Source organism: Acomys russatus, chromosome 8 (genome assembly GCF_903995435.1).
Source record: "Acomys russatus chromosome 8, mAcoRus1.1, whole genome shotgun sequence".
Classification (NCBI taxonomy): Eukaryota; Metazoa; Chordata; class Mammalia; order Rodentia; family Muridae; genus Acomys; species Acomys russatus.
Genome location: NC_067144.1, coordinates 74,730,225 through 74,745,097, shown reverse-complemented (window position 1 = coordinate 74,745,097; position 14,873 = coordinate 74,730,225). Strand labels below are relative to the sequence as shown.

The 14,873-nt window shown below is 48.6% G+C and overlaps 1 protein-coding gene across 1 annotated transcript; it reads right to left on the bottom strand.

Moving 5' to 3' along the window:
* Positions 1 to 5,711: 5,711 nt before the first annotated feature.
* On the bottom strand, positions 5,712 to 6,750 carry B3galt5 (beta-1,3-galactosyltransferase 5). Its single transcript, XM_051150502.1, has one exon. The coding sequence runs from the start codon at positions 6,742 to 6,744 to the stop codon at positions 5,818 to 5,820; it is 927 nt and encodes a 308-aa protein (XP_051006459.1). The 5' UTR covers positions 6,745 to 6,750; the 3' UTR covers positions 5,712 to 5,817.
* Positions 6,751 to 14,873: the final 8,123 nt, after the last annotated feature.

The window sequence follows — 14,873 nt, the reverse complement described above, 5'->3', positions numbered from 1 at the left end:
CCAGGACAGCCAGGGCTACACAGAGAAACCCTGTCTCAAAAAAACAAAACAAAACAAAACAAAAATAGGAGTGAGATGGCTTAGCCAGTAAAGGCACATGCCAGCCTGAGTTCGACTCCCAGAACCCACATAGTGTAAACAGAACCCGCTTCTCCAAGTTGTCTCCACACACACAGACGCGCGCACATGCGTGTTTGCATGTGTGTTTCCATGTCTTAATTCTGTCATATAGGTGTCACAGAACAGGTGCGGAGGTCAAACGACAACCACTGGCATCAATCCTTGCCTTCCACCTTGTATATATATCAGGCCGCCTGGCCTGCGACTGTCCGGGAATCTCCACCTCCCGTCTTACAGCGGGGGAAGCGGGGATAGCAGACACGGTGCTTCTTGTGCCCAGATTTACATAGATTCTGGGGATCCTGACAAGGGTCCTTTCGCTCACACGACAAGCACTTATCCACTGAGCCGAGCACCTCCTTCGGCTTCCTAACAATCCAATGCAGGCCGCTGTGTCTGCCATGAAGTAGACGGGCAAGGAGCAGGCTGGACTCTGCCCTCCTGTAGGGCAGTGGTTAGCAGAGGGAGGGTACTGTCCCTCTAGCAGGATGGGGGAGGGAAACAAGCTGAAAAGAGATAGCAAGGGGAAGGCTGGTCTTTGGAAGGGTTTTTGCACTAAGAGAGAGAAGAAAAAAAATACGCAACACTGGAGGGGGTGGGGGCGGGGAAATGCCTGTGTAGACCGGGAGGGCACACTGTGTACTGAGGGGCTGAGGATGGCTGACAGTGGGAGCCTAGCTGGAGAGGCGGGTGGGACAGGGCAGCCGTTCAGCGAGCCCCGACAGTCTCCACGCCCGGTCACTGAGAGGCAAGGCGTATCTGGCTTGTCAGGGGAATGAACAGAGCCACGGGAAGCGGCGGTCTCCAGGCATCCTGGGCTTCCACGCCCAGCACTGTGGCCTCCCTGGTGCTCCCAGCTTCTGAAACTGGCAGAGGTGGCCAGGCAGGTAGGGGGCATGGTGCAGAGACTGGGGGCAGCAGTGTGGCATCTGTTGCAGTGAGGCTAAGCCAAAAGGAGATACTTCTGCTTCACAAGAGAGATCAAGAATCCAACCTATACCTCCTGAGCAAATAACTCAAAGATACCAAAGGCCCAGTCGATTCGTTAAATTATCTTCTTGAGCTTAAACAAAGGAAAGTGTATAGCAGAGAGGAAATTCCAAAGGATGATTGCCTGTAATGTCTGGATTTATAATGACCAACAGCCTCTCCACTGCTCCCTCAGACACTGACTGCGAGAGCCCTCCAAACTGTAATTTTATGGTTTTGCTCCCCCCCCCCAAAAAGATAGAAGCCGTCTTATCTTTCAAAGATAAGCAAGGCTCTTCCTAAGCATACAAAATCAAAGGCAATTTTTTAAAAAGTTTTTTCCAGACAAAACATCAGTTAAAAACCAAAAATGATTGCCCAATTCAGTTCTAAGTCAGTCCACATACACTGCTAACTTCAGAGGAGCAGAAGGTTAGAACCACCCACATACAGTATGCTGCTCATAATTTAATTTTTATTGAGGTTAAATATCATTAACAAATCATAATTTAATTTTTATTGAGGTTAAATATCATTAACAAATCATAAACACATATACCCACTCCCAGAATACAGTAAGAGAGCTGTTAGAACCCCCTGAACATACAGGCAAATGACAATTTCAAACGCCCGTTCAATGACATAGACATTTTTTTTTTATCCTTTACGAAATCAAATTGACCACAAACTGTCTGCAATTGCAGGTGAGTCGTTTCCAGTCACGGAGGGTAAATTTTTATGTCTCGTATGGCCAAGAGGAATAACTCAGCTCTCCCCCTCGGACATTCCCCGAAGCAGAATGTAAGCTTCTGGGCTCACCTCTGGGACAGCGGGGTGGCACTGGAGATGTCATTCAGGAGCACAGTGGTCTAAGAAGGGTCTGAACCTACGCGGGCGGGCACCAGTCACCAGTCACGCGGGGGGGGGGGGGGGAGCACCAGTCATAAGGGCGGGCACCAGTCACGCGGGCAGGCACCAATCATGCAGGCAGGCACCAATCACCCTGAGCATCTGTTTTAGCTTCGTTTCTGTTACTGTGACAAATGCCCCGGACAGAAAGCAACTTAGAGAAGAGAGGGTTTATTCGGCTCACTGTTCCGGGTTGCGTCTATTATTGCAGGGTGGTCAAGGCAGGAGCAGAAAGCAGCTGGGCACACCCAGGGTCCAGGGGGACAGAGGCTAAACACACGGATCCTTGCTTGCCCTACCCTACCTAGGGAATGGTGTCACCTGCAGTGGGCTGAGCCCTCCTACACCAGTTAATAATACAGAAATAATTTCTCACTAACATTCTCTACCCAGCACACCATTGGAACTGCAGGTGTCAGGCCATGATCCCCAAGGACCCCACTGGAGGTAGTAGAATGCAAGGTGCAAAAATAAAACAAAACAACAACAACAACAGCAACAGACTCAACAGGAGCTGGGAGGCACAGCGGGGGCCCTGATGGGTGTGTGGGCTCTGCCCCCAGCACCGAAAACCACAACACAATACCACTCAAAAAGTGACACTTGGCCACAGCTTGTATTTTAAATGCGTGTGCCTGGTAATCAGAAAATGCTGCTTTTAATTGATCTAAAACTTTTTTTTCTATTGCTGTTATGTTTCGTTCCAAGCCTCGGGGTCTCCGCAGGCTGGAGAAGACAGCCTTTCCAGACTCTGAGCTGGGATGGTTTCACTCTTCCCCTCCGGGGACACCCTGAGGCTGTCTTGGAGGGTCTTACCCTGGGAGTTAGGTTAAGAGGCTGAAAACTAGAGGGAGCTGGGGCAAGCCCCTAACAAAGTTTCCATCAAAATCCCAACCAAATGAAAGCACCTTGCAAATCATTGTAATTGAGAGAGGGTTGCTGTTGGTGGTGGTGGTGGTTTGTCGTTGTTGCTGTTTTTACCACACCCGTGCCAGTGCTCACACTCAGGAGCTTGCAGCATGCGAGGGCCACACAGAAGCAAAAGCAAGAAAAGGGACTCAGACTGGGTCCGTGGCTGAAGGAGCATTTGAAACATTTATTGTTGTTGAGATTTTGCTTATCATATCTGCGCATGCACAGGTGTGCATGCACGTATGTAAAGACCAGTTTTCTCCTTCTACCATGTAGACTGAACTAAATTGGCCAAACCTGGCTGCAAGCCCCCTACCTCACAGAGCCGTCCTTACATAGGCCAGAAGGGATGCTGCTCACTCCCAGCCCAGGACCCTCACACAGAGTCAGATTCACTGTCGGACACCTCCATTTGGAAGTCCCCTTAGGACCTATGAATAATTAATTACGAGTCTCCTCCCTACCACACCTGAGCCAAAGTTCCTGCCAGAGAGGAGTAAATTTCCAAACCTACCAGGGGAGACGCAGCCTAGAAAAAGCTAAGATGCCAGCCCCAATGTGATGGGTACTGAAAATTAATCAATTTTGAAAACATGGTATGAGAAAACAAATGTTTCCAAATGGAGGGACGGATGAAACTTAAACAATGTCTCATCTATTTTTTAAATGGTGCCCAGCAGCTACCGTATTAAATTAAGCTTGTTAATTATTTAGTCTGCCATTAGGGTGTCTGAAGCCTGCCTTTGTTCCTTCAAAACTGCATCCTGAGGCTAGCAATGGACAGCATAGTGCTGCTGTGTGTGCAGTCGGGATGGCTAGAGCCATATGCACCCTCAGTAGAGAGGTGTGTGTGTGTCTCCCCTCTGCCTGGAGTCTGGAGCTCAGGGAACCTTGTAGATGTTGTGACTGTGGGCCATTCCTTTAGGGCATGTCCCCACTGTAGCACACCTGGCCTTTGGCATATACTTGCCTTGTGACAAGTGTGCATCTGAGTATGCAAAAATGAGTGACAAGGCAACCGCCCAGGCTAAAAAGAAGACTGGAGGCACGTCTATGTCCCATCTCAAGTAATCAAACCATCCTGGTGTCTGCACGTAGAGACCTAGGAACCTGTGCCCCACCGTCTTCGCAGCACTGAGTGCCCGCTCGGGTCTGCTGTCCTTGACCCCTAACCCTGACCTTGCTGCTGATGTGTTGGGGCAGTGATCAATATGGCTAATGAACGTGGAGCTACAAGGAAGGTCCGATGCAGAGCAGCTGGCGCCACTTCTGACGCCAGCTCTTCCACCCACTAAACAGCAATGTCCACCACATTGATGCAAGCCTTGGCTCCCTCTCCTCCTCCCCCCACCCCGGCCCTGTCAGAAGAAGCTCTGGCTGGGTTGGTTCAGATGGCATACGCAGCCCCCAGTACTCACCCAGGAACAGTTAACACTTTCTCATTAACTGGTTCCAATCTTCACATATTCTGAACTAAGAGCTCAGAACAAGGTACCATGCGGATTCTGAAGAATGTCACAGACAGGAGACTTTCCCCCCAAGAGTTGTGGAAGAGATTTAGAGGAGGGACAGGAACAAATGTGGGAACATGGCCCTGGAGGTGGCTTCCGGGGTGTTCTGACCGTCAAGTTTCCCTGAGTTCAGGTGAGAGCTTGCTCCAACGTCTACCATTGTGCAGTGGGTCACATGAGGCCTGTGCCCCAAGCACAGTGGAAAATCTAGTAGAGAAAGAAGCGTGGAGGAAGCGGTAATTCCCGCGATGCAGAGCAAGATCCCATGTCCGGTGTCTGCGCCGTAAGTCCCTGTTTCTATCCATCTCTGATAATCTTCAGGGCTGGGGACACCGAGCTGGGAACGGGAAGTAGTCACATTTCAAAAGGCAACGTTCAGCATGTCTATGACCACGTGACAATTTGGTGTGAAAACCCAAGGTCAGGAAGGACCACAGACATAGGAGGAAGCCCTAGACTGCGCCTGCTTCCATACTCTGTACCCCAAGAGCTTAGACCCAGCCCAGGTCCCAGGAAAGTTCCTGGACACCCATGCAGACCGTGCCTCTGTCAGGTGGCCCTTGAGTTTGAACTCTGAGGTCTGAAGTGCTCTGGGCCTGCAACCGGTCACCATCAACCCATCAGTATATTTGCAGCAGAGACCAGATAGAGAGGCCCTAGAAGGCTCAGCAGGTGCATCACCCTCAGCAGGATGGCAGGAGTGCGGTCAGTCTGTATAGCAGGACTCAGCAGTGGCTTCTAGCATGGAAGTGAGCTACAGCGGCTGCAGGCCTGCACGCCTCCTGGGACCATACTGAGGGTACATTGGGTACCAAGTGCCTAACACAGACTCAGTGCCCAGCAACATCATTTGAGTAAGGGGCAGAGGATTCAGGAAAGGGACCGAACAGTGCTAATTAGCTTTAAGACCTCACCCGCAAACATCTCCTACACCACCTTATCCCGAGGGATGGGACCCCCAGTTTGGGGCCACCAACTGAATTCTGCCAGCACTTGATTCTCACTCCTGCTCCGTGGGCTGGCTGTGAGTCTTTGGACAAGTAAGTGACCCTGGCTGCTGGTGCCTTAGCTGTAAAATGGGAAAGATCACATCCATGGCGTCAGATGTACACCGAGCCCTGAAATGAGTAGATGAAGGTGTGTTGTCTCAAACACTGAGAACGTAGTGCAAAGGCCTGAAAGACAAGATCTGTTATTGCTCTGGGTGCCTGCTGGGAACAAGTCATTGCTCTGTTCGCAGCTACACCCATGCTCATGCACGCACGGCGTCGAGACCACCGTCCGTCACCCTCGCTCTCTCTCCACCCCTGACGGCTCCCAGCAAGACCATCCCAGCTCTTTCCAAATCACCACCCCAGGTTATCAGAAGTTTGTCCCTGGTGCCGCCAGGCTCCCCTCAGACAGCAGGGCAATCCTGCTCTTGAGAGCTCTCCAGCGCCTGCCAGTATGTGAGTAGGTCCTGGGGCTTCACGAAGTGGCAGGCCACAATTTTCTGAAAGCGGCACACGGAGAAGCGCAAGCCCCCGGGGAAGAAGGTCTGCTTGGTGTGGAGTTCCTGGGGCCTGATCTTCAGCTTGGCCAGGCAGAGCCCCACAAACACGTCCTCCAGCTTGATGAACGGAACGCTCTCTGAGACATTGTACACTTGGATCGCCACATCGCTGGAGAGGACATAGCCTGTCCCAGAGCAGAAGGGCGGGTACCTGTCCCAGGGGTACTCAAACTTACTCACAAACCACTTGTTGAACTTCTGCCTGATGGGAAAGTCATGGGGCTTTATGTAGCCTGTGAAGAGCCCAGTCGTCTTGTTTTTCTTCAGCAGCAGTTCGGTCAGATAGCCAACGTTCACAAACATGTCCGAGTCTGTCTTCATCACGAAAGCTGTCTGGGGACAAAAGTGGTACACCCACTCCATGCCCATCATGGTCTTCAGGGTCAGGTTGAAGTAGACGTCCTTAAAATCCTTCTGGATGATGTCACGGTGCTCCTCGCTCTCCCTCGCGGTGGCATCCATCTCGTCGGCGCTGTCCGAGGTCCCCAGAAGGAAGAAGGTCCTCACCGGCTGCCCCCGCGCCATGGTTTCTCTACCCCACGTCTTGCGGATGGCCATGCGGGCTGCCAGCTGCTTGTGGGATGAGGTCACCAGCAGCACGAGGAAAGGTGGCTTCTGCTTGCAGTCTACATCCGGAAGCTGAAGGAACTTCCCGTGACTCTTCTTGAAAACGAATGGCAGTTCTTTGAAAGGCTCCATACTGAAGTACAAGCAAAGCGCGCCAATCACCAGAACAGAAGCGTAAACCAGCCTGGTCTTCATGTAGACCATCTGGAAGAACAAAGAGAGGCGGCCAGGCATGAGAGGGGAGAGGGGAGAACAGCGCACACCCAGACACATAAACTAAAAACTTCTAAAATTTACAATGCAAAGGAAAAATAAGTGCTTAAGGAAATAGAGTGGTCAATCAGTGAGAATATTGCACATTACATGTGTGAACTTTAAAAAAAAAATATGAGTTGGTGTGCCAGGTGAGATAGATGAAGAGACCCAGTTTAGAAGACTCCAGAATCTTTCAGCACACAGAAATGGAGGCTGCACCTCAACAGCGGAGCACACAGGCCTGACTGACACACTGGGTTTCTAGACCCTGGTCCCGGCTCTGGGGACAGCCAGGCCTTCACTGGTGGAGCATTCGGACTCCTTGTCCATCAGTGTATGGAGCCAGCTCTCCTCAAGAACGACACAACGCAGTGCAGCTAGGCAGCCTGCAGGGCTGGAAGTCGTGCGTTCCAGGTGTAAACACGGGACTGTCCACTGACTTCTCAGTGCTAATTAAGCAAGCTCACAAAGCAGTTCTTAAGAATTTGGGCTCTTCATTCCATAATAAAAAATATTGCTTCCTTTTCAAATTGTAGATGTGGTGGCATTAAGAAACCCGCAACACAGGACATTTTGTATAGTGAAATCTACCCGTGTCAATGCCAAGCCTCTGAAGGCACTGTTGGTCAGTGTTCCAGGGCTTGGACGTCCTCCACTGACCCTTCCCTGCCCTTTGGTGGGAATTCACTACACAACCTTTGCTTGTGTTCTTGACATGTTTAATATTTGAATTCCTTGCTCTTAAGGGCCCCTCACCCCAGGCTAGGGCTGTGATAATGTAACAAGTCTTATAAAAGCTTGTGTTTATAAGAATACCATCAATGGTAATTCCCTGGATTAGTCAGCTACCAAAAACACTGCGTCTTCCATAGAATACATTACTTAAGTGGTATTAATAAGCATGAAACACAGGATCTGGGAGAAACCGTTAAAGAAGAAAAACTTAGGGAAATTCTAGGAGCTGACAAACTATAACTGAATCCGTAGGTTTTTCCGTTATTCTTTCTCAGCATGTCTCAGTATAACTGGGAAGACTATGATTATACAATTAATGACACTTAACGTACTCTCCTGAAGGGAAAGCAAGCAATTTTAGGAATCCTGGTATTCTCTCCTTTGCAGGATTGTAATAAAGATAAGGATCATATTGAAACAAGTGTTTATGAGAAAGACAAAGAAAAAACATATAGGCTCAGTGAGCTGCTTGGCTTCCTGAGCAGATTTGTCTGATCAGGACTTTTCTGGTATTGTAGAAAAATAAATAGAGTTTCCTTGCTTAAACAACACTTGTATGCTGCTAAAAAGGCTGCACAGTGCTTGAAAAGTCAGAGGAAAGGATAGTGGTCCTATATAAAAGAAAATGGAGGAGGAGGAAAAGATGGAGACTGAGAGTTGGGCTTCCATAGAAAGATCCCTGAGTCATTATAGAAACTTAATAACATAATGAGGATTAGGCTGATATAAGGTAGCACAAAATAACTTCTGACCTATCACCTAGCCAAACTCAGACGGAGGCCTCCTTTCTAGCATTTCTGTAACTACAAGTCATTATGACACCTGTTTCAACAGAAAAGACACTGAGTTAAAAGAAAACTGATTATCACGTTGGTTTGTAGTTCTCATGAGACTTGCCATTTGCTCACTGTGTTTCCGTATGCTTACATGATCAAGATTTAGGAAACGTGTACTGTGAGCCTGTTATGTCGTCAAGGTTTAATGTTTTGATTTTGTGTATAAATAAAGTTTTAAAATTTTACCAAAAAAAAAAGGAATTTTGGTTCCTGACGGGCTCATGTGTTTGAACCCTTGGTCCGCAGCCAATGGTGCTGCTGGAGAAGTTGGAGAGCCCTTTATAAGGAGGGGCGGCCTAGCTACAGGGAGTGAGCGCCTGGCTGAGCGCCCATGTCACGTCCTCTCTCTGCCTCCTGACCTCAGGTAGGAGCAAGCATCCTCCCACTCCTGCTACCATGGCTACTGTTGCTCCCAGAGGTTTGTGTGTCTTCCCACCACAATGGAGCATTAACCTCAGATCACAATCCAGAACAAGCCCGTCCCCCTTTCAAGTCATTTCTTGTCATAGCAACAAGAAAAGCAATGCGCTCAGAAGCACTTCCAGTTTCCTGATTTGTGTAATTATCCTTGTAATTCTAGAAACATGTGAACATTTTAAGGCTACTCTTTAAAACCCAAATCTTTTATCTTCTGCCCACTCTTTCCTCAGTGAGTTTAGGATCAGCCATCTTAGGGTTGTGACACTGAGAAAGAAAGACACTCACTTTTGCCGTTAAGAGCTTAGGTCCGTCCAGAGGGCTAAGCCACAGGGTAGGAGCCAAGAGGAAATGGATTCCTTTTGAAGAGCAGCCGGTGAGCAAGGTTCCACTTTACTTTCTGAGACAACCTTCTGGACTTGGTTTGTGTACTAAAAATGATGAGGGTGTGTCTCTCAGGAACAGCTAGAAAAAAAGTAATGATAGCATTTAAGCTGTTTGCACTTTACTAGAGGACTTTACCTGCTCCGTGTGTGACCTTGAGCAAGCGTTTGAGCCACACTCCTACTCTCACTTTTGTCACTTCTAAAATGGGAGCAACTGAGGCACAAAGTCAACCACATGAGTAACCTGTCTACAACAAATATCTGAGAATCTTTATGGGCCTCACAGATGAAGGCAGGACCTGGGTTGGTTTGAGAATGTTGATTTGAATGAGAAACATCAGCGGCCTATATGTTTGAATATGTCATCATCAGTCGGTGGAACTGTTTGGGAAAGATTAGGGGAGTGGCCTAGTTGTGGACCAAGATGTAAACTCTAAGCTGTTCCTGCCACCATGTCTTTGCTCTGCCATCATGGACTCTAACCCTCTGAAATTATAAGACGAGTTGGATGCTTTCTATGAGTTTCTTTGTTCATGGTATTTGTCACAGTGATAGAAAAGTAACCAACACAGAATTTGGTACCAGGAGCGGGATAAAACTGGAGACGCCTGCCCCTGTTGGGGGCTGGCAGGATGTGGAAGGCAATGGGACTTTGGACTGGGAAAGCGGTTGAACACTGTTAGCTGAGCTTAATGGGCCATCCCAGTGCGAGTGTGGAAGACAGTGGCCTGGACCCAGGCAGAAACCATTCTTGTAATGTTCTGGAAAGGAATGTGGCTGGTATCTGCCTTTGTCCTAAGAATCTGCCTGAGATTAAATTTAAGAGCAAGGGATTGGTTCCACTGGCAGAGGAGATTTCAAGACAGCCTAATATTGACTTTGTTATGTGGCTAGATGTGACCACTCCTATGTAAATATACAAATACAAAATGTGCAGTTTAAGGAGAAAAAAATGCACCAGGAAATTTAGTGTTGGAGCCAAGCCTTGTACCGAAAGTGATAAGAATAAAGAAAGGCCTGATCCAAAGTGGAATAAAAGGAGAGTGTCCTCGGGGCAGGACCCCACCCTGTTAAGCTCCCAACTTCTGAGAGAGGAAAGGGCATAAAGAATTTTCTGCTCCTCAAAAACAACGAAGGAAGACACTGCAAACGTGATTCGAGGGGCACAGCCGAATTTGAAACTGCTGTCCATGTCATTCTGGCTTCAGAGTCCTGAGAGGTACATGAGCAAACAGGTTTTGGGGTCTTCCTCTGTGCTTAAGGCTGTGCTAAGGCTGAGGCCAGGCAAGCTCCTGCATGCAGGCCCTGAGAGAGCTAGCAGCCCTGAGAGGCCGTTGCATGAGGCTACGAATGTAAAGCCTGGGTTACCTGGAGACCCCAAGAAATTAGACATGCCAGGGCCACGGTGTCTCCCAAGAAGATCTGCATGCTGGGAGCAGAAGCTGAGTGTGCTTCAGGGAGCAAAGCTGGAAGGAGAAGGCCAGCTGAGCCCAGTGTCGTTGGATATGGAACCACAGGATTTGCACTTTGCTGTACTTAGTTTCCACTTTGCCTTTATCCAATATTTCCTCACTATGCCACTTTTCCTCCTCTTTGGAGTGATATTGTATATCCGCTGCCATTGTGTGTTGGAAGTACATAATGTGGTTTTTTATTAAATCTCACAGGTGGTTACAGTAAAGACACTTTAGGCCTTTAAACTGTGTTGAGGCTATGAAAGGTTTCTGAAGTTGGACTAAACCCATCTTGCTGTATGACATGGCTACAGGCGTAGGGCTGTGGCAGTTTGAGGGAGAATGTCTCGGAGAGATGTTCCCAGAGGACCTGCGCTCAGTTCCTAGTACCCAAGTCAGGCAGCCATGTCACAGGCTCCTGTAACTCCAGCTCCAGGAACCTGACACGCTCGGCTGGACTCTGCAGGCAATGCTATTCTGTGCACAAACCCACCCAGAGACACAAACACATAATTTTTTAAATTAAGCAAAAATACATCTTTAAAAACCATTATACTACAGCCAGGCGTGGTGGTGCACGCCTTTAACCCCAGCACTCGGGAGGCAGAGGCAGGCGGATCGCTGTGAGTTCGAGGCCAGCCTGGTCTACAGAGTGAGTCCAGGACAGGCAAGGCTACACAGAGAAACCCTGTCTCAAATGCTTTCAGGGTTTATAGCCTCCTCCCAACTTCCTGTCCTTGCTCTTGGATTTCTGTGTGCAGTTGAGAGGTGTTCTCTCAGCCTCCATCTCAGGTCATGTGCTGCCATCCCTCTCCAGCCACACCCTCTGGGGCCATAAATCCAAGTAAATTCCTCCCACTATAAACTGCTTTTGGTCACAATGTTCTATCACAGTTAACAGAGTAGCAACTAATACAAGGCATGGGAAGTGGCTCGTGTTGTTGAGGTGACAAAAGGATTCTTCCTTATGGAGGAGCTGCTAGGGAGGATGGAAGGCTATGGTACCTCCAGAGCATTCCGCAGAACACACAGGGAGCAGCGGTCAGAGGTGGAGAGCAATGATGTCATACACCTCACCAGGCTGGCCCAGGCAACAGATGCTTGGTATGAAAAGCTGAGACTGGCTGCTCATCTTACTGAAAAGGTCTCGGAGCCCCAGGGGACACTGAGGCAAATTGTCCTTCTGCATGAATGATTGATTCTTAGCGCTGTGATGCCATGGTGGGGGGAATCTGAGAAGAGTTCAGACTCACATGGCAGAGTGGAGGGAGTCCCTTTTGGTAGAGCCATCATCCCCGGTAGACTGACCCTCAGGCCACTGAACACAGGCACTGTCCACCTAAATCACACACCAAAGGCCACAGCAGGTGGTGTTGGGTCAGTAAAAACCACAGGAACAAGCATGGTCTACTCTTCCCTAACATATCCATATTGCCCAAGAGGTTGGGGAGACAGCCCAGCTGCTAAAGCAAACATAACAGCCAGGGTTTGGTCCCCAAGCCCCATTTAAAGAGCCCTAGGATGGCACATCTGGTCTGGCATCTAATGCCTGTATCTAAGTGTCCTTCGCTAGAGGAACAAGCTGACATAACATCTTATCTAAGAAATGGGCAGAGCTGCAGCAGGATCAAGAGGCTGGAAACAGACCCACACAAATGTCATACCTACACATGCACAGACACTGAAAACAAAACAAAACAACAACAACAGAAAAACCTAACAGCCACCATTATGCTGGCTCTTTTAATGCCAACTTGACACAGACTAGAGTTATCTGAAGGGAGGGAACCTCAATTTAGACAATGCCTGCGTAAGATCCAGTTGTGGGGCATTTTCTTGATTACTGATTAATGGGAGGGCCGAGCCCATTGTGAGTTGTGCCACTCATAGGCTGGTGGTCCTGGGTTCTGTAGGAAAGCAGTCTGAGCAAGCCATGGGGAGCAAGCCAGTAAGCAGCACCCCTCCATGGCCTCTGCATCATCCTGCCTCCAGGTTCCTGCCTGCTTGGGTTCCTGCCTCCAGGTTCCTGCCTGCTTGGGTTCCTGCCCTCACTGGTTTTGATGATAAGCTGTAAGATGGAAATGAGAGTAAATAAGCCTCCTTCTTCCCACGTTGCTTTTGGTCATAGTGTTTCATCTCAACAGTAGTAATTCTAACTAAGACATCCACTTTAAAAAAAAAAAAAGTATCATGAATAAATATCCAAAATCCCCAGCACCCACGAAAATGTCACCATTGCTAATGTGGTGGCCTGAAGGAGACTGTCCCTCATTGGTTCATGTTTGAATGCTTGGTCATTAGTGGGTAGCCCTGTTGAAGTAGGTTTAGCCTTGTTGGAGGAAGTGTGACGAGGGGTGAGGTTTGGGGTTTCAAAAGCCCAAGCCAGCCCCAGTGTCTCTTTCCTCCTGTTGCCTGTGGATCTGTTACCATGTCTGCCTGTGGGCCACCATGCCCCCCACCACACACTATGAGGATGATGGACTACACCTCTGACACTGTAAGTCCCAAAGAAATGCTTTCCTTTGTAAGACGCGCTGCGGTCGTGATGTCTCTTCACAGCAATGGGACACTGACTGAGACAGCTAGTGTTAGGAAATGAAACACCGTAGCACTATCAGGACACAGGGAGCAACACCCAGCACTGGCCAGGAATGAGAGGAATTGGATGCTTCAAACCTCCCAGCACACTTAGGAAATCCCCACCTTCCTCTGTCCACCCACTGGGGTGGACATGTCATGACTCAGCAAACGTCTCCTGAACGCACTCAACAGAATGAGTGCTAATGGACACTAAGAGACACACCCAGAGCACGCATAGTAGTGTGGCTTATAACTGCGCGAGAGGGAGAGAGAGAAACAGAGACAGAGACACAGAGAGACAGAGACACAGAGAGACAGAGACACACCCAGAGCATGCAAAGTAGCGTGGCTCATAACTGCCTGAGGGGGCGGGGGGAGAGAAAGCACTGAGTTACCTGCAAACAGAAAGTTTAACACAAAGACAGCCCAGTCTAAAGAGTTTGCTGTCTCGGGGGTAGATGTGAACAGTAAGAGAGGTTTGACCAATAGGAAGAAGGGAATGATGTGAACAGTAAGAGAGGTTTGACCAATAGGAAGAAGGGAATGATGTGAACAGTTGGAGATTAACCAATAGGAAGAAGGGAATGATGAAGGACCAGGAAGAGCCACCGCTCACCCAGACTGGATGCACAGCCCAGAAATAGCCTTACAGCCCCAGATCTGGACAAACCATGCACCTGCATATCACAGGAACATGCTTGAACACACACACATACACACACACACATACACACACATACTCTCACACACACACACACACATACCACACCCATGCATACACACCACACACACACACAACACACATACATACACATGACACACATACACACACACACACACACACACACACGAGAGAGAGAGAGAGAGAGAGAGAGAGAGAGAGAGAAAACTTCGAGTTGCCTGCTATAAAACCAGAAGAGAGTGTCCTTGCCTTCTATGCCTGCGGTGCGAGCAGTGCTGACCTTCGGGAAAACTCTTCCCCCACAGGGCCTCCACAGCATTGACAAGCTCTAAGAGCTGGGCTCTGAGGAACAGTGTTCAAAAGGTCTGCATCTGCTCTCACAGTCCATGAGAAAAGGCGAACGTGGAGCACAGCAGGAATACGTAGACACCTAACACAGCTGTCGTCAGGGAGTATCCATCAACAGACAGACAGACAAGTGAAAGACCACAGGGCCATAAAACACAAACTACGTGCTGGCACAAGAGACACTATGTTGTTTTAAAAAAAAAAAAAGGAGACTACACATGAATGACCCATACAGAAAGCAGAACCAGGAAAAAACCTTTTCATGGTGGAGGAAGTCAGAACATTAGAACAGTGATTAGCTTTGGTGAGACAGTGTTGACTGGGAGGGGCACAAGGAACCTTATAGAAAGCTGAATACATTCTCCTCTTGACCAGAATGGTGGCCACAAGGATATAATTATATGTTAAGACTCACTGGGCCAGACAGCCGACACCTGTGCCTTTTGTTCTATTCATATCTCATATACAGTGGTTTGAATGAGAAGACCCCCAAGGCTCAAGGAGGTTTTTTTAATTTTTATTTAATTAATTTATTCAGATTACATCTCAATTGTTAGTGGCTCAAGTTTTAACACAACACTTGGTCCCCAGTTGCTGGGGGAAGGATTTCTGTGCCTTCTCTCTCTCTCTCTCTGTCTCT

Coding starts and splice junctions, on each gene's coding strand:
- B3galt5 (XM_051150502.1), bottom strand. CDS start 6,744: ATGGTCTACATGAAGACCAGGCTGGTTTACGCTTCTGTTCTGGTGATT.